The 19,081-nt window shown below is 34.1% G+C and overlaps 1 protein-coding gene across 1 annotated transcript in view; it reads right to left on the bottom strand.

Moving 5' to 3' along the window:
* Positions 1–227: 227 nt before the first annotated feature.
* The window catches only part of DACH2 (dachshund family transcription factor 2), a 679,609-nt gene continuing 660,755 nt past the window's right edge, over positions 228–19,081 (bottom strand). Inside the window, exons 12-14 of the mRNA XM_081125625.1 lie at positions 16,739–16,885; positions 14,443–14,508; positions 228–1,863 (exon numbers count right to left, since the gene is read on the bottom strand). Coding sequence (XP_080981751.1) covers positions 1,859–1,863; positions 14,443–14,508; positions 16,739–16,885 — 218 coding nt within the window. The 3' untranslated portion in view covers positions 228–1,858. The remainder of the gene's footprint in view (positions 1,864–14,442; positions 14,509–16,738; positions 16,886–19,081) is intronic.

The raw sequence follows: 19,081 nt of genomic DNA on the forward strand, positions 1-19,081 counted from the left end.
GTGTGAGACTTGTCTTCTGTGGTATATATCTGAAGCTAATAAAAAGGGAAAAGCTAAAATCAGGTGTCATAATAAAAGCAGATATGTGAGGAACGGTCAGAAGAAAACACATGAGTATTCATTATAGTTCAACCAAAGTCAATTAAACATACCTATTTGTAAAAAGACACTAGTTTGCTTTTAAGTGACTTAGTGAATTTGAAAATGCTGTTCAGTTTCCCCTACAGTTCAATATATGTTGTTTACTTATCAAGTAATAAGATATTTTTGGATATTATATTTTAGTCATGTTTCTGTGTTATTCAGTTCAGATATTTGGTATTAATAAAGTTTTTAAAATTTTATTTGCCTCATTCCTTCTCTGTGGCTTATTTCTAATTTACATTATTACACTGACTTCAGTTAAAACAGCCCACCTACTCTATACAAGAAGACCTTCTACAGTCTGTGGAGAGTACCAGAAGCCAAATGCCTGTGCCATAGAATAAATTCCTTCAGAGCATGGAACAACTGGAATGTCACATTATATGAATTAATGTAATATTTAGAAGTGTGTAGGTTAGGTGGCCATTCCAGAAGAAATTGCATGTAGTAACGCAGGGAACTGATTATTGGAGAATGGATAAAATCTCAGTTGGCCTTTTACATAAGATGAGTGGTGCTTCTGTTAAAACAACTTAATTCTCAGGCAAATATAAAAATAACAATGGATTAGATTTTACTTGTGTAAGAAGGGCACTTTAAGAGGGGCATTAAATCTTTTTGATCACTAGAGTACCATTTAACACATTGTAATACTGCTCTATCAGATTCTTAGGAAGCATGAAAATAATGATGACAGGTATTTGCCACCAGCCTTTGGGCAAGTCTCTATTAAGTAAACAGTTAAAAAATATGTGAGGCCATTTCTTGGACAATTCAAGCCAAATTACCGATTTGTTTCTAATCACTGGAACATTTTAGGCATCTTGCCATGTGCAGAGCAGAGGATGAGCAATGGAAAATATCTATGATGTGACTGAACCATCATATCTGCCTTTCTTATGCCTGTAATTTTTTTAGTTGTTTGCTTGATGACAGTTTAATAAAGAGGAAGCAGTATTGAAGATGGAAGGAGAATAGAAAAGAATTAAAGAGGTATTTTTAGTAGCTTGGGTATGAGTTTATATCATTTTCTTCTTTATAGATTAGGAATGTGCTAGTAGAAAGGGATCAAATGAGTTGCTCCACCATCAACATATCAAAGGAAGAACTAGGCATGGTGATAACTACAAACTAGAACTCTTTGTATTCCCTTAGAGAGTGCTACAAGCAACATGGTATCTTTTATAAAGGTGAGCGCTAAAGCATTCATAACATATATTGATCATTTGCACAAATGATTTACCTCCTCACATAATTCTTGTTAAATCCCAGGTCAGCCAATATAAAGCTATTTTATTGTAATCACAGCTTGAACTGGGTATGTCTGCATTTTAATTTCTGTCACACCATTTAGAAATAGCATTTTCTCTGTATTAAAAATTCTTCCACCTACTTATCCACTAAGATGCTGTGTTGATTAACATGATAATGTTTATGAGGCACAATGAATTCTGTGGAATAAAGGGATTATAGAAGTGTAAAATATAGTCAATCATCATTATGATTATTCCCCTAAAAATGTGTAAAGCCCATTCTCCATACATTTTTCCTGTATGTGCAAGGTTCCATTTACTGGTAATGAACAAATAGTAATTGGTGGTTCCATATTTTAAGAATTTTGAGTATGAATTCCAAAGAATTACAATAGATAAGCAGGTAATTGCTACAGGACCTTATGCGCGCCTATGATCAATTGGAGTTCTGGCATCAGTGTTCAGGCTGCAAAGAAAAAAAATAAACAAGACCAGATAAAAATTTCATTAGAACAAAAACAAACCCAAAATCTACTCAATAAACTTCACTAAAAACCACAAACTGGCTTTATAGTATAGTTGCTGTGCTATATATGTCCAAGATTTTAATAAATCTTTGTGCAATAAAAGTATTATTTTATTAGGTTTACTCCTTAATCATATATTCATTGATGTAAGTCTCATTCCATTAAAAATGAAATAATACAAAGGTGAGCAAATGATAGATTTACACAAGTTTAAAGCTCAGCCTTAATCTCCCGGGGTGATATTGACCATATTAAAAAGGTATAAATGATATTCCCTCACTCTAAAATACGCTTATGAGCCCCTTGTGCATGTTCTACTACTTTACAACTTGCAGTGAAAAGCATGACTCGCTTAATAAGCAAGGCTTTTAGAAAGATTATTTTTTGTTTTTTCCCTTTTCACAGACTAAAACATGAGTAAAGATCCACACAGTTTTTGTTAATGATTCAATTTCCCCTCGGGCTGCAATTTCCTCCCCTGACAGAATGGTTATTCAAAAGTAACTTCTCACTATTTATTTTTAAAAACTACCAAGACATGTGTCCATACACTTTTTGAAGGTTTAAATTTATGTTTAGAAAAATATTATTTTTCCTACCCAAGACTGTTTTGTCCCCTCCCCCCAATGTTTCCTCACTTTTTATTCACTTTTATAGAAAATGGAATTATCTTAAGAACTAATAGGCTTTTCATCACAAGCATACTTTGGTCTATCAAACCTTTCTTTTGAGGTAGCTAACTTATTCTGTGACATTTGTTAATAAAATTATACAGATTTCATGTGTACAATTCTATAATACATCGTCTGTATATTGTATTGTGTGTTCACCACCCGAAGTGAAGTTTCTTTCCATCACCATTTATTTCCCCTTTTCTACTTTCCTACCTCTACCCCACTCCCCCGCCCTCTGGTAATCACCATACTGTTGTCTGTGTCTATGAGGTTTTTCCTTTTTTTTTGCTTAATCTCTTCACCTTTTTCAGCCAGCCCCATAATCCCCCTCCCCTTTGACATCTGTCAGTCTCTTTCAAATCTATGAGTTTGTTCCTGTTTTGTTTGTTAGTTTATTTAGTTCATTAGATTCCACATATGAGTGAAAAGAAGTCAGTGTTGTCCCTATAAAAATTTATGACATATGGTTTCTCTATAAGGTGTAGTGCCAGTGGAAGAAACTGTGAATAACATGAGTCAGATTTTCCCAGGATTTATATTACTCAACAGTTGCAAAATGTATACCTTTGGCAGATACATCCACCTTTAACACTCAGTCCCCCCAATCCAGCTAAGTATTGCATTTTATGTTTTAAGTTGCTTAATTAGTGATGTGTTTTCAATTTTCAAATGGATGCTATATTATTTTGTACTAAACAAGAGCACACTAGAAAAGTCATGTTTTCCTAACCTGAACAAAAGATAGATACAACAATGTTGCTGGTTAATGCTCTACTTCAGTCTTAGGTTCAATTCAAATTAAATATGCAATTAATTGCATGAACTCTACTCCCATTGTGGGAATATTTTCAGAATGTGACATTCTCAGAACAAATGAAAAATCTCACAGTAGTCAGATTAGTTTGGGATAGTATAAATATGAAGCTACTAATTTGAGAATAGGAAAAGTAGACCATTGCAAAACAGGAGTGGATAATAAAATGGTATAACATTTGATGTCTCTTTTTCTAGAGAAAAGCATGAATTTAAAGTCATTTTTCAGAAGGTCCAGTCTAAAACTTATTTCTATATTATGGCACTTTTTTAAAAACAGGAGGTTTCTTGAAAATACTAACCACTTGGCCATATTAGCCTTAAAAAATTCTGACATATTTTAATCAAAACAAAGAGTACAGTTCAACTGTTCTCTGTAAATGCTATCATAATGCACTACCAACATCTCTTGCTTGTTTTTGATTCACTTTGTTTTTGTGAATTAATTCTTTAATATACCCTTTCCCATTATTTAATCTCTAGTTTTTGTAAGATCCACCCTAAAAATAGAGCATTGATACCCTTCTATTCTCATATGGGGATAAAATATAAAAATATATTTACCATAAGTATATGCTGAAGAACATATGTTGCAGAGAAAGTTTTATACATCAATTATTTGCCAAATATACCCCTACTAAGATCTACATATGCAAATACAAATGCTAACTTCATATGTATTATTTTTTATTTTTTAATTTTTGTAAATTTTATTTTTGTTTAAAATATTACAGATGTCCCTTTTTCTCCCCAATGACCCGTTCCACCCAGTCCCTTCCCCCTCCCCAATCCTTCTCCCCACCATTGTCCATGTCCTTGGGCTGTGCATATATGCATATAAATTCTTTGGTTACTCTCTCCCCCTCCACCCACCCACCCTCCTCCATCCCTCTGACATTCATCAGTCTCATCTATGCTTCCATGTCATTGAATCTATTCTGTTCATCAGTTTATTAAGTTCTTTAGATTCCACGTATAAGCGAGATCATGTGATTTTTTATAAGGCATAGTAATAATAATATCTTTTATCTGTAATACTTATCAGAATATCAATCTAACTTATTGTAGAGGAAGCTTAAGCAAATATTCTTATTACTGTTTTACTAAAATTAAGTCAGCGAGAGGTTGAATGACTTCTCAAGGTTAATGATTCTGTTAGCCAGTTAGTAACTGAGAAACTCTAACTAAAAGATAAGTGCTTTTCTTACCAGTTCATCATGCTTCCCATAGGCTAGTTATAAAATGGCAATAAAAGTGCATATGTTCAGTACACAGTCCTGCAACTTTTGAGCCTAGCAGTACTTGAATTCTACTTTCCAGCAGGGAAGAGAAAGGCTGGAAAGAAGAAGAAATAAAAACAAATATTTATGGAACACTGACTTTGTTAGGAGCTATGTGTACTAAGCCATTGAAGGTAATGTCATGGTGAAAGGTAGAAAGAAAGCTACTTATATTTCTATGCCAATCTTCTAAAAGATTTAAGCTCATATCACCTACCTTCCATAATTAAGTTGCAAACATTTTGTAAAGGTCAATTTTATTTGGGTTTTGTATAGGATGTGTACTGAAAATATTTTCATGTAAGATTTAAAAGCACAATTAAATTTTTTTAATAACTTCTTACTCCATTTGAATTCCAGACTGATAGAAAAACACTAAAAATCTTCATTTCAGAGGAATCAAAATATGGAGGAAAATGAAAATAGAAGTAATGGAAAACATTAAATATTTACTTAAACAGTATTATAAATGACTATATCTGACATGGCCATTGAAGTTTGAAATGCAGTTACTGAAACTGATATAATTAATCTAGTTATTAATTAATAACAGGAAAGGTGCAAAGGGGAGCTGCAATTTAGAAGCATGCATGCACAGTAAAGTCTAAATGACTTAGAGAGGGAGCTTGTCTATCAGTCACACCTGGGAGCAGGTTATTGGCCAGAATAGGCATGGCCACTGCAAAGGCCTGACATCTGAGATACATAAACTCCAGAACAAAGGAGTCCCTTCCCTTCTCTCCTGCTGCTGTCACTTGACTCCTGGCTTGCTGGTCTCTCATGATCTGCACTTGCCCACTTACAGTGGACTGATGGACTAAAATTAGTCTGATGCTGTGCTGGACTCAACTCCATCACGGAATGGCAAATTTGGACATGGGCTTTTCTTCTAGCTCTACTGAAGCCCCAGATGAACATTTTCCAGGACTGATTTAAGGGAAATTAGACTTTGGAAACAGAGGATAAAACCCTAGGGAAATAAAGCTTTCTATTACATCTCATCCTCCCGTGGGGGCCACTGGAAATTCTTATTCCAGTGGTGCCCCAAAAACCTCACTCCCACTAGCAACAGAGAAATTCCATCCACAATTCTCTGATAACATTACCAGGATATTGTAAGTTTTGAGTTGCAGATTTTGCCTCCTTCATCTTAAATGGTCACTCACCAATGCTGAGATCAACATGACATTCATCTGTATTGTTTTCAAGAAAACAAGAGCACTTAAACATTTATAGAAGAATAAGGAAATAGAGAAGAAACATGTAAAATATGATACTACCTTGAAAGCTAATAGAGAATTTGATAAAAATGTTACCCAAATAACTATTTACATTGTTAAGATAAAGTAGATGACATCTTAAGTATGTGGCTATTACCAATGTTAATGTTCAAGCATTGAACAAGTAAATTATAAACTCTGAGGGTCAACAGATTAGGCGACTCCAAGGAGGAAGGTCTATATAAAATTCTAAAGAATGTTTTTCTTTAAATTCACTTTAATTTTCAAAATTGAATATAATATAGCTATTATAAATGAGAAAAAGTTTCCTTAGAATGAACAAATAAAAATTTATGTTAATGACTTAATGTGAGTAATCCTGGCTTAAAATTATATAACTGAGGGTCCGTTGAGGTCTAATTCTGATAGGGTGGTAAGAGTTTATACACAAATAGAAAAATTTCTATTACTATTTCAACTTCTGTATGCCATTTTAAATAGAAAAGAGAGATGCATAGTATTTGTGTAATTTTTCTAAGTATCACCCTAATCTCTGCAAAGCTTTAAGTAACTAGTCATTATTAAGTTATTATTTGTTTTATACAATTTTGGTTAAGTAACTACAAACTGGAGAAGCTTTCCCCCACCCCAGGCCTGATGTGCTGTTGTTTTGCATGGGATAATATTATGGTCCAGTTAAATATATGGATTAATAGTGCTATTATCAATATGGAATGATAATGAGAACAATGAGAAAGGGAATTAAGATTCCTGGATTTTAGAACCCACTGTCAATAGCAATCCAATTAACTTCTCTTAGGTTATTTCCCTACTACAAAAATAGGGGTTATGATATCATTCTCAACGATCACATAGAGATAATACTGCTAGAGGATGTATGTAAGAATGGCACAAAGAGAAGCTCCTGTTTCTGATGGAATTGTTACCAATGAGATAGCTAGCAATAAGCCAGGACTTGTCACATTTTGTTCAGTGGAACATGAAAACTTAGCCAAATGTAAAAAAAAAAATCTGTCTTCAAAAGGAAGGGAAACCGGAGAGAACTGGGAAGGGAGGCATCTTAAATGGATTTATTAAGTCTTATGTTTAGTCGTTATTGAATCTATATATTGAAGCTTCAGGTAAGTTCCCCCAAAAGTTACCTTTTTAAATTAAGTACGTCTACCCCCAAAAGAAAAGAAAGGCACAAAGTTCATTAGGCTATCCCAATAATCGGTATTGTCTTTTCCTCCACTATTCTAATTTTAGGCGATCGATTCCTCATTCCAAGTACAATGAGCAACTTGGTATTGAACCACCACAGAGCAACAATATATATGTGTTGGCATAATAATTCTATTTTAAAGTGGTGTGACAACAATGGTATATGCTTCTATGAAAATGCTGTCTCTTTTCTTCATTAAAACACAAATGTGAAAGTGAATAATGAAAAACTTTTAATCAGAGAAAAGCTTTTCTGTTCCATGTTCCTCATCAGATAGATCTGGGATAGGGTGAATCCTAAGCTTAAAAAATTGTATTGCGCCCAGCTGGGCGTGACTCAGTGGTTGAGTGTCGACCCAGGATCCAGGCCATTGTGGTTCAATTCCCGGTGAGGGCACATGCCCGGGCTTCGGGCTCGGTCCCCAATAGGGGGCGTGCAGGAGGCAGCCGATCAATGACTCTCTCATCATTGATGTTTCTATCTCTCTCTTCCTCTCCTTTCCTCTCTCTGAAATTAATAAAGATATATTAAAAAAAATTATATTGCATATATAAAGAGGATGAGGCATAAAGTAACTGGTTAAACAGTTATCATAGTTGAGTTTAACAATCTTTTCCAAATTATAGTCAAAAAGACCTTTTAATTAATAAATTCATTTTGTAGACTCCAAAATGTTGAGTAGCAGAACAATTTATTTTGTCTTGCAAATCTTCCTATCTTGCTATCACTACAACTACAATTTCATGTATTATGTGAGTGAGATATAACTAGAATTGTAACTCTTAGATCTGTAGATAAGATTTTATGCTATCATCACAATTAGTGTGACAAAATTTCAGTCATTGCAAGTATTCTGTTAACAATGTAGTGATAAGTGCTGCAAGCAACCCTATGACAATCAGGCCCTAAATTACCATATAATGTAAGTTTTTCACATTCTTCTAAGAAAGAACTGGAAGAATATTGTGTGCTATAATCTGACAGGTATTTCACAGCAAAAGGAATGGTCTAGGAGATACCATCAATCATGATTTAAAAAACAAACAAACACAAAACACTTGTGGAGGATGAAGAAAATGAGACAAATACTTCCTGGGGAAGAAAGTAAAAATAGGCCATCTAATGAACCATACAGGAAAAAACATGCTGCTATTTTAGAGAAAGACCTGTGTAGGGGGTATGTTAAAGTCTTTTCCACTCTATGATGGTGGTTTTAGTAAAAGTTTTTCTGGGTGGTAAAAGTTTCCTGCTCTTAAAAGAAGCAATTAAGAGGAAAAAGGGCAACTTCTCACAATTTCTCTAATCTCTGACATGCTATATAATTTAGAAGATAACATTCCCACTTTAAAATATGAATATTAGAGTGTCTATGTATATCTTCTAACAAAGTAAGAGACATCAAAAGGGAGAGGAAAATTAATAATTAATGAGGGTAGTGTGGGAATTAGTAGAAAATTCCTATAGAGAAATTCTATCTGCTCTCTTTTTAGTTTTTCTTGTTATATCACATACATGGCAAGAAATTGTAAGTGATTTATAATTTCCAGTCCCCTTACATGCTCCTACTATCAATTTCATTGCTATTCTATCAAATTCTGAAATTACAGTGTTAGCCCAATGGTAATTATTTGCAATAAATTTTGGCATGGCATCTTAAGCTTCTTTGGAGGAGTGTTATTATAGGTTTCCAAGCAAGCAGCAAAGAGAGAAGATAATAAGGATGTTGAAAATCAAGGAAGACTATATGCTGTTCAAATTGATTTTGAGATAATGGGTAAGAATATACAAATTCATATGTATTTGATAGTATAAATAAATATGTTAATCATTATATATTATAAATATATGTATATTAAATTACACTGTAAAATATAATATGTTTATTTTTAACATAGTGATGTTAAAATTATGTCTGCTGTTTTTAGAGTAAAATTATACTTTAGTCACTTTGCTTTGAATTCTTTAGCAACATCTTAACCTAGTTCTGTATAGATAAAATCATGCATTTTATATTTTGGAATGCTCAGTCTATAACTGCTGAATAAGCCCCCACATTTTCTTAAAGTATGTCTTTATTGATTTTTAGAGAGAAAGGAAGAGAGAGGTATAGAGAGATCGAAACATCAATGGGAGAGAAACATCAAGGACCTTGCATGCCCTCTACTGGGGATCAAGCCTGCAACCAGGGTATGTGCTCTCACCCGGAATCAAACCCGTGATCTCTTGGTTCATGGTTCAATGTTCAACCACTGGGCAACACAGGCTGGGCACACATTTTTTTATTTTTAATAAAAATCATTCAGTGGGGAAAAAATTAAAGTAGGTTTACCTTTTACATAAAATTTTGGTTTACTTTTGACATGTAGATTGGATTTAATATCTACTTCTGGAAGGTTAGAGGCAAAAAAAGAAAATAATTACTTAAGATTCCACCATATTTAAGGGAAAATGTCAGAAGAAATGTATATTCCAGTGTTAAATCATTTTGTGCCATTGTCAAACACGTAGGCAACAATGCAAATGTAAAAATTAATCACAGAGATTGACAGTACTCTTGAAAAGGCAGTTCTTAGCTTTTTGTTTTGTTTTGTTTTCCCCAACAAATGCAGTAGTAGAAACATGAGCAATGTGTCACTAAGTCTTTGTGCTTTATGATGCTGTCTTCCCTGAACTTTTAATTTAATTTAATTTTATTACTGGAAAGTTCATGAAGGCTATTGTCTGTTTTCTAAAATTTACAGTCTTCATATACTGTTTTTTTTAAATCTATTATCATTAAGAGAATGATGTCAATTTTCAAAAATTTAAGAAACATGTACTATCAACTGTACCAGTAGCCCCTAATAATGAAATATAGTTATACAAAAGTTAACTAAGGTATAAACATGCAAAAGGGAAGTCTCCTTGCGATCATAAAATGATATTATTTTCTGTTCAGCAGTTCATGTTACTGCTGTTCATGCTAATTAATTAAAGGAGCTGTTGTTGTAATGTGCAAACGGGGAATCTGAGAAACTGAGAGGGCTTTTAGGTCTCCAAGTGAAGTTAAGTCAATCTGGGCACGGGCAATCAAATGTAATGAAATCACTTGTCAGTGCTAAGCTTGCAAAAACTGTGAAGTCTGACTAGGGAGTAAAAGGATTATAATTAGATTTCCAATAGGATAATAACTAAATGGCAGAACACAGTAAAGAGAAAATATTACTTTGTTAGCTAATGGTACTGCCGTTCCGTTTGAGTTTTTATCAGCGCATTTGTAGTTGCACTAATTCAATTTGCTTTTATCAGCAAAAATGCACTACACAAATGGTACTTGAATGTCATTTGCAAAAAATCATTGATCTGAAGGTGCACTTAATGACACCTGGTATGTTTATTTTATGTGAAACTTAGATTGGTTGATAAGATAGTCGCTGTTCTGTCTTGCAAGTCTCCAACTGTTGTGGGAATTATGGGAATCTAGGTGAGAGGATTTTAGTGTATATATTCCACCAAATTCTTCACCTCCAGCAATAGTAGACACAGCCATCAGAGTATGTGTTCATTACTTAATCACCTTAAAATATTCAGGAAGCCCCGCTGGGCGGGGCTCAGCGGTTGAGCATCCACCTAGGGGCCAGGGGATCGGGGTTCGATTCCCCGTCAGGGCGCATGCCCGGCTTGCCGGCTCGATTCCCAGTCAGGGGTCTGCAGGAGGCGGCCTATTAATGACTCTCTCATCATTGATGTTTCTATCTCTCTCCCTCTCTTTTCCTCTCTCTGAAATCAATAAAGATATATTAAAAAATAATAATAACACTTTAAAAAAATATTCAGGAAAAGTTGTTATCATAGACTGATAAAATACAAAAGATACAGAAATCCTTTTATCAGAAGGTGGTCTGTACATGGTATCTTGTCTGTCAAATAACATCCAAAGCATAACAGACATGTGATAACTAAGCTAATTAGTTTTCAAATACATGTATGAATCCTAGTACATGGGTAGTTTACCTGTTCTGAAATCCAAGTGGAAATTATAATAAACTATATATAACTTTATTCCTTCTCAAGATGGCCAACCAACATTCTTCCAAGTCCTTTTTAAACTCTCTTAAGGACCTGTCACAGTGAAACTAATTGACTTTCAAAGGGAAAGCACTAGGTAAATGACAGATTTCTATCCAGCAGAGTTATTGACAATAGAAAGGGAAAAGACTTCATTGATGTTGGAATTGTTTGCTGTGATGGAGAGGGGTTTTGGAAACAGCATTGGACTGGCATACATAAATTGATCCTCATAAATAATACTAGGAAATAATCTTATTTGAAAAATGGATAAGTGGAAAAGAATAAAACAGTATTAAAATAAGTCACAAAAGAAAAGAACTACAACACACAAGAGCAAAAATATTAAGAAGAATGGAAAAAATAATGGATTACCTTGCATTTTATGTTTTCTAAGCATTATACATTTTCTGAAGTTCATAGATACATAAAAACATAGTCTTTAAATTCTGAGCATCTTAAATAATAAGTAATATTGGGATTTTTCAGGTAATTTTTTAAATTGATTGATTTGTTGATTATATTTAAGATGAGTTCTAATACTATTTTCAGAAAACAATATCCCTAGCTAATAGAATAAATAATTTTTGGTAAAAATATTTTATATATTAAATTGTGATTCACTGTCATATTAAGATATGGCATTCATTCCCTAAGTTGATGATAAGAACTTTATTATTTATACTGCTTAAATTCTATCCTAAGAGAGGTGATAATGTGTGCTTTTCCATTTCTAGCATGTTTATCAAGAACATTATTTAATATAACTTAAAAGGTGGATGTTTAGGAAGGAAATTTTAACCCACCATATATTTACAATATTAACCACAAATAGTTGACAAGTTGAATTGTAATTTGAAATAAAAATAATAAAGTTAATTTCTTAAGTTTAAAATCAGTTCCATCTCAAGCATTTTAAAGGTATATCTAATTCTCTTAACTAGCAAAAACTAGTAGAACACATTCAAATTATGCTTAGTGAAAAAATATTAAATGTGTTCTCTCTTAATCACAAATTAATATGAAAAGACATTTTTACAAGCTCCATTAAAATTTTTAAAAATGTGCCAAATGGATAGGGAATGTACCTTTTGCTTATATCACATAATTGACCTCCCATGAATAAGATATCTGGTGTTTGGTGCATGCAAATGAAAACTTTTAAGACAGTTCAAAAGCTTATATTTATCTCAGAGTGGGGAAAGATTTTACTACTGTGTACTAAAGGCATCATATAAATTAAACACACATAGATGAAGTAGGAGTATAGAATAAAGCATAATAAAGATACAACCACCCAGCCAGAGTGGTTCAGTGGTTGAGCATCGACCTATGATCCAGGAGATCGCAGTACGACTCCAGGTTGGGGCACATACCCAGGTTTTGGGCTCTATCCCCAGCGGGGGGGCATGGAGGAGGCAGCTGATCAGTGACTCTCTCTCATCATTGATGTTTCTATCTCTCTCTCCCTCTCTCTTCCTCTCTCTGAAATCAATAAAAATATATTTTAAAAATATATACAACGCATTGATGGTAAGTTTGGTTTACCCCCTCCAGTTCCAAAGCTGATCTTACATTCCACTCAAAGGAGGGACACAATCAAACTCTGTGCTCCTTTAAGACGAGGTTTATATTTGTGTTTCACAGGTTCAGAAGGAATCAAAATGACCCAGGTTTATTCAATCCTGCCTTGGCCCTGATACGTGGTGGTAACCTCAACTAGTGGTAGCCCAAACTAGTGGGGTTTTCTTCATAAATTACACTGTGGTAAATTGATAGAACAAACACTGAATCCCATTCAAATTTGCTTTGCTTATATAGACATAGCCTTTAAGTTGAGGGAAGAAAGCAAGCAAGCAAAATGACATAAGAGACAGCAAAAGCTTTATTGAATGAGCTAAACACGCATGTTTTCACACTTAGCAATGCATCTAGTTAATACATTAGTTATGTCTAGCTAGCTACAGCAGAATCAGACACTATCGGAAGATATATGAACTCTGACACTCCTGGTTTTGCACAGTTGACATGCAAAACTACATGAAGGAGTCTCTAAAATTTGTGAAGCTGACCCATCAAATGATGACTCTCAGATTAACCCAATAGATGTTTTGGTCACATCAGACAATGGAAAGGCACCAATTAGTTAAACCTCCAGCAAGCAACATATCCATAGTTATCTTCCTTTTTGAAAGTTAGGAAGTCTTCTCATGGAGACACCTATTATTTTTTTTTTATCAAACTGAGACATTTATTCACAATAAATGTGAAAATAAATATAATCAGCATACGAAGGGCTACAAAACTGCATTAGAATCACACTGGAAAAACTCCAGTGGTCAAAATATTTTAGATGCTTTTGCAATCTAGTGAAACTCTATATTGATTTGTTTCATTTAGTAGTATTTTCCTTACTACTAAATATTTTTTATTTAGAGGATCTAGGCATTTCCAGAAATCCACTAAACATAAAGAACAAGGTGTGCTCTTTTATCCATATTTAGGTGGTTTCTAAAATCATTGAAATTTAGCATAAAAATATAAAGGTTGATAAAAGTGTTGTCTAGAACACTTTTCAAATATCAATACTTTATGGTTATTGTACCTGTGGCTTTTACAAACATCAGTGAGATTTTAAAAGCATATTATTGTACACTACTGAAAGGTAAATTATATTCACACATGCATTTTTATAATAAGCCTAACATATAAATGTACATCCTTTTAACAGCTAAACATACAATAAATTTGCTCACATTATATATGTAAAAATATGAGTTTTTATATACATACACATATATATGTATATATGTAAATAATCTTTAAAAAACATTGCTGCCCTGACCAGTTTGGCTCAGTGGCTAGAGCACTGGCCTATGGAATGAGGGGCCCCGGGTTCTATTTCAGCCAAGGGAGCGTGCCTCGGTTGGGGGCTCGATCCCCGGCCCCAGTTTGGAAGTGGCCAATCTATGTGTCTCTCTTACATTGGAATTCCTCTTTCTATCTCTCTATCTCTCTCTCCCTTCCACTCTCTCTGAAGAGCAATGGAAGAAATGTCCTCAGGTGAGGATTAAAACAAAATAAAACAAACAAACAAACAAAAAACCAGTGCTAACTTCTTCCTCTGTCATAAAGTAAGAAGAGTTAAGCTTATGTATTTTACTTATATGAAGAGTATGAACATAGGAGCTCACCCCTGCCCCACCCCTAGGGGTCAGGTATTAAGCAGTCATAGAGAGAAATATGATGTTTACTGTACCTTGCATAGCAGTACTATCATGAGGAGTTCCATTGTTTTCTATTTCAATATCTGGAATCCCAGTATCTGAAAAAAGTGACATCCAAGATTAAGGTACAATTCTGTTTTCTTCTATTTCCACTTAAAGTGAAAACTATCAGTAAGCCAGTACTTTGTTCCTATACATAACTCAACATCTTGGGTGGCATTTTTGTTTTTTGTATATCTATTTGTTTTTTATGTTAGGAAGGAGGGTTATAAACTGTAGATGAATTCTATAATTAGGAATATATTTTCAGGTCCATAGTAAATACGTCTTTATGCATTCCATTCTCTAGAGATAAATCTCAGGAAAATAATCTATCCAAAAAATCCCCTCAGACTACCAGGTAACATGCCTTGACTGTGGAAAAAGAAAAAGATGGATAAAATTACATAAGTGGAAGTGCTTCATCCTTATGGTATATTTTTCTTTTGTAAAATGTGATAGATGATGAGATTATTTCTATACTAAGCACTTGTGGACACCACAACACAGGTTACAGCTTGTGGTCTTGATTTAGTATAGGCTCTAAGGAGAAAGAGATACATGAATTGCTTCAAAAACCCCCTAAAACTTGAAGAAAAGAAATAAGGAGTTGGGTTTTTATTTTCAATTTTAAATATGAAACATGATTATCTAAAATTATGCATATACATGAAGCACAGCTTAATATGGGCATTTCTGTATACACACATTTGCTCAGATACCCTTGGATAATGTGATAAGAATGCCAGTGTATTACCTAATGCCATCAAGGAGGAGTGTGAGAAGGAATTTATCTGAATACAAGGTACCCATCATTCTGTAGAAAGAGCATCTTTTCCTTTACAGCAGAGAACACTGGAGCTAGAGTGGAGATCACTTATGTGTGGATTTCTAATATGTTTTTAAAAAAGTCAAACTGCCTCAGAATTACAAGTTCAGGATCTCAAATAATAAGACTGTTCAGAATATTTTATCCATTGCTGGTCAGAAATATTATTTTTAAGACCTTGAATAAGCAAGGATACTGGTTTCCACTGTCTAAGGTATCCCATTGTGTGAAATATTAACGTAGTATTATTATTTACTTTCTATCTTCTTTGTCTCAATGAGGCATGGTTGTCACGAGCTAATAATCTAGCACTGTATATCTATTGATTGTGATCAGAATGATCCAAGATAGTCATATAAAAAAAAAGAAATTGAATTTTTGAAAAGGAAAGAATATGATTGAACAGTTGTAAAAATTCCTTACTCATAATTAGTATAGGACGTGAAGCACCTCCCTTTTAGTTGATGTGTGTGTAATATGTGTGTATGGGGTATGTGTAAATATTTGCATAAAATCCTTAAGCTCATTTTTGTTATAAACACATATGAGTTAAACATACAAGCTGGCAGTGTGCTATGAGAGAAGAACCCAAATATTCTCTAATATAAAACAATGTTGCAGAATTTCATAATTAAAAATAGAAATAAAGCCCTGGTCAGTGTTGCTCCAGTGTTAGAGTGTCAGTCTTTGCACCCAAGGGTCACAGGTTCAGTTCCTGGTCAGGGGCACATACCTGAGTTTCAGGTTGAATCTCCGGCCCCAGTATGGACACTTGCTGGAGGCAACCAATTAATGTGTCTCTCTTATATTCTCTCTCTCTCTCTCCATCTCTTTCCCTCCATGCCTTCCACTTTCTCTAAAAAAAAAAAATCAATGGAAAAAATATACTCCATTGAGGATTACCAAAACAAAACAAAACAAACAAAAAAAGAAATGGAAACAAAAAAGTTTGGAATTAAGAAATTTCAGCACAAAAGCAGCAGCTTTTCTCAAAGGATCTCCGGGGATGTACTTAGAACATTCTTTTTCCACCAGGTGCTCCTTAAACCCTCAACACTGATGCCATCTGCCTTAAAGATACTAACATTGTTTAGCTCATTAAAATAGAGTACACCAAACATCAGCATATTTTAACATTAATGGACCTATAACACTTACATTTTAGTTGCAGGGAGGTTATTAGTACTACTCTTTTTTTTTTTTTTTTTCTACTTCAAAAGCCAGCAGGATTTTTTGTTATTCCCAAACTATCTCCCAGAATAGAGATTATTTTGACAGATTTAATTAATGGCCTATATAACTTGGCCTCAAATTGATTTTTAATAATTCCTGGACAAAGCCTTTTCCTTCTTTCCCTCCTCTCCCTCCTTCCCTCCCTCCCTCTCTCCCTTCCTTCCCTGTGTTTTAAATCGGGTTTTGCTTTGTGTACCTTGTGTGTGTAAGCTCAAATCAGACATTACCTTTCAACATTCTCAGGCCACTGTCATTAGTAGTGGCTTGCTTAAGGGCTTGCTCCACTTGCTCCCTACGCTTTGATTCAAATTCCAAAGCTTCTTGAAGTTTTCTCTTGGATTTTTTCTCCTTCTTCAGGCGCTTTTGCATGCTAGCTGAAATGTGAAAGGTAAACAGCTTACAATGGCTTGGTCAATAAAAAAAGAGTTGCCGGTTTTGATGGATGATAAACTATAGATATTGATACAGAGAGAGATATAAATGTATCAGTTGAAATATGATTAGATTCTTTTGGTTCCAGTTCTCATTAGCTCAAACAATGAGTAGTGTTCAGTCATAAAATTGACTTCTTTTTGCTTTCGTCTTTCTAGTGTGTATGCTATTTAACACACACACACTTGTATGGTGGTGGTAGAAGTGGTGAAAAATTGTTTTCCATTTTGACTAACAACATTCATTTAATGATATAATTAAATATTCTATAAATCTCTTAAGAAAGGCATTCTTATTATTCATCAGGATATTGCTATTCATATTTAAAATGTAAAAAAGAGAAAATATCTATTGAATTGCAAAATATGGTATGTCTTTTGAATGTTACAGTTTCAAGCGTATTTTTCTGAGTTGTTACCAATTATAAGGGCAACTATCCATCCATCCATCCATTTTATTTTATTTATTTATTTTTAAATATATCTTTATTGATTTCAGAGAGAGGAAAGGAGAGGGATAGAGAGAGATAGAAACATCAATGATGAGAGAGTCATTGATCGGCTGTCCCCTGCACACCCCCTACTGGGGATCGAGCCCGCAACCCGGGCATATGCCCTGACTGGGAATCGAACCCTGATCGCCTGGATCCTAGGTAGACGCTCAACCGCTGAGCCACACCCGGACGGGCCATCCATCCATTTTAAAGAGAATAACTTTTGGCAACTTGTAAAAGCACAACAGTATATATATATATTTTTTGTAAGCAGAAAAGGTAATAAAGAGCTAAAAAAAACTATACCTCAATTCTCAAGGCTTTATATTGTGGAACTCAGGAAGAAAGAATCATTTTATGTGAATCCCAAGAAGGAATTTATGTGCTGAGATGAACTACACATGATCAAGCAACTACCCAAATTTTACGGATAATAACACCCTAGCAGCCATGTGCTGACAAGAGTTCCTCACATACTCTATAACAAGAAGAACATCAGACTGAACTCTTGGCTTTCCTCACTATGCCCTGGTTGTTTACACCCTCAGAGTCAATCACTGCAGGGAAATCTTGGTTTAGTCTTTCTGCTAACAGACTGAGACCTTCCACCTTGGATGAGAGCTGCATAATTTAGATACATCATTTATATAAAACAAGCTTAATTGAGAACCTGGGCAGGAACTTTCACTATAAATTTCAGCTTCCCCCTTGTCTCATTGGAACACAACTTAAGTTGCTACTTAAATCTCTGTCTCCTGGGCTGCAGTTCCTTTTGTGGAATTAAATTCTTTTTAAATTCTTCATTACAGTCTAAAATTACTATTGGTTTACAATATCTTAATTTAAAAACTTCAACTACCCTAACATATGATTGCTTCTAAACTCTGAAACTTTGAAATCTGTGAAAATGATTATGTTTTTGAGCTTCAATTTTATTTATCTCACAGTTCAATGTCTTTTCATATAACTGACCTTCAGCAACTTGAAAAGAGTCAGTTACCCAGGTAAATTTATGTTCACGTGAGATAACCATTCACAGGTCTAAGGTAAATAACAAAATGGAAATCTTGGTAAAAGACATTGAGAATGTATGGTTACTGTTATTTCTGATGAAAGACTATAAGTAAGGTTAAACATAAAAATATTTTGCTATTGTAATTATACTTAATTATCGTCATTCAAATAAAGTATTTTAAACATTATTTAAATAAGAAATTAAATGTATTCAAATTAATGTATAACTTAATGTCCTTATAAGACAAAATTTTGCTTTCAGTAAAATTTTTTTTTGAAAAATATTCTATATGTTGATTCCCCTAAATGTCTGATTCCATATATTGTAAACAATTTCATAGAATATTACATGACTGCCAAGTAGGTGGAAGCTATTCTTGACCAGCTCCCAGCGTCAAACCAAGTGATTGCTCTATAATTTAGCTTTAAATCCAGTTTGATGCTGGAGACACTGGCAAAGACTGAGTGATTTGGCTCTGGAGTAAGGGCCACTTTCCCCTCATTGAGTTTCTAACCACACAGCAAACCCCATGTAGGGGACACAATAACCCCATCCTCCCAACCTCAGTCACACTGCACTACCAAGCATGCAACCTATTGAAGGCTTGGTGATTTGTGGCCAGACTGAATT

Source organism: Miniopterus schreibersii (genome assembly GCF_964146895.1).
Source record: "Miniopterus schreibersii genome assembly, chromosome: X".
NCBI lineage: Eukaryota > Metazoa > Chordata > Mammalia > Chiroptera > Miniopteridae > Miniopterus > Miniopterus schreibersii.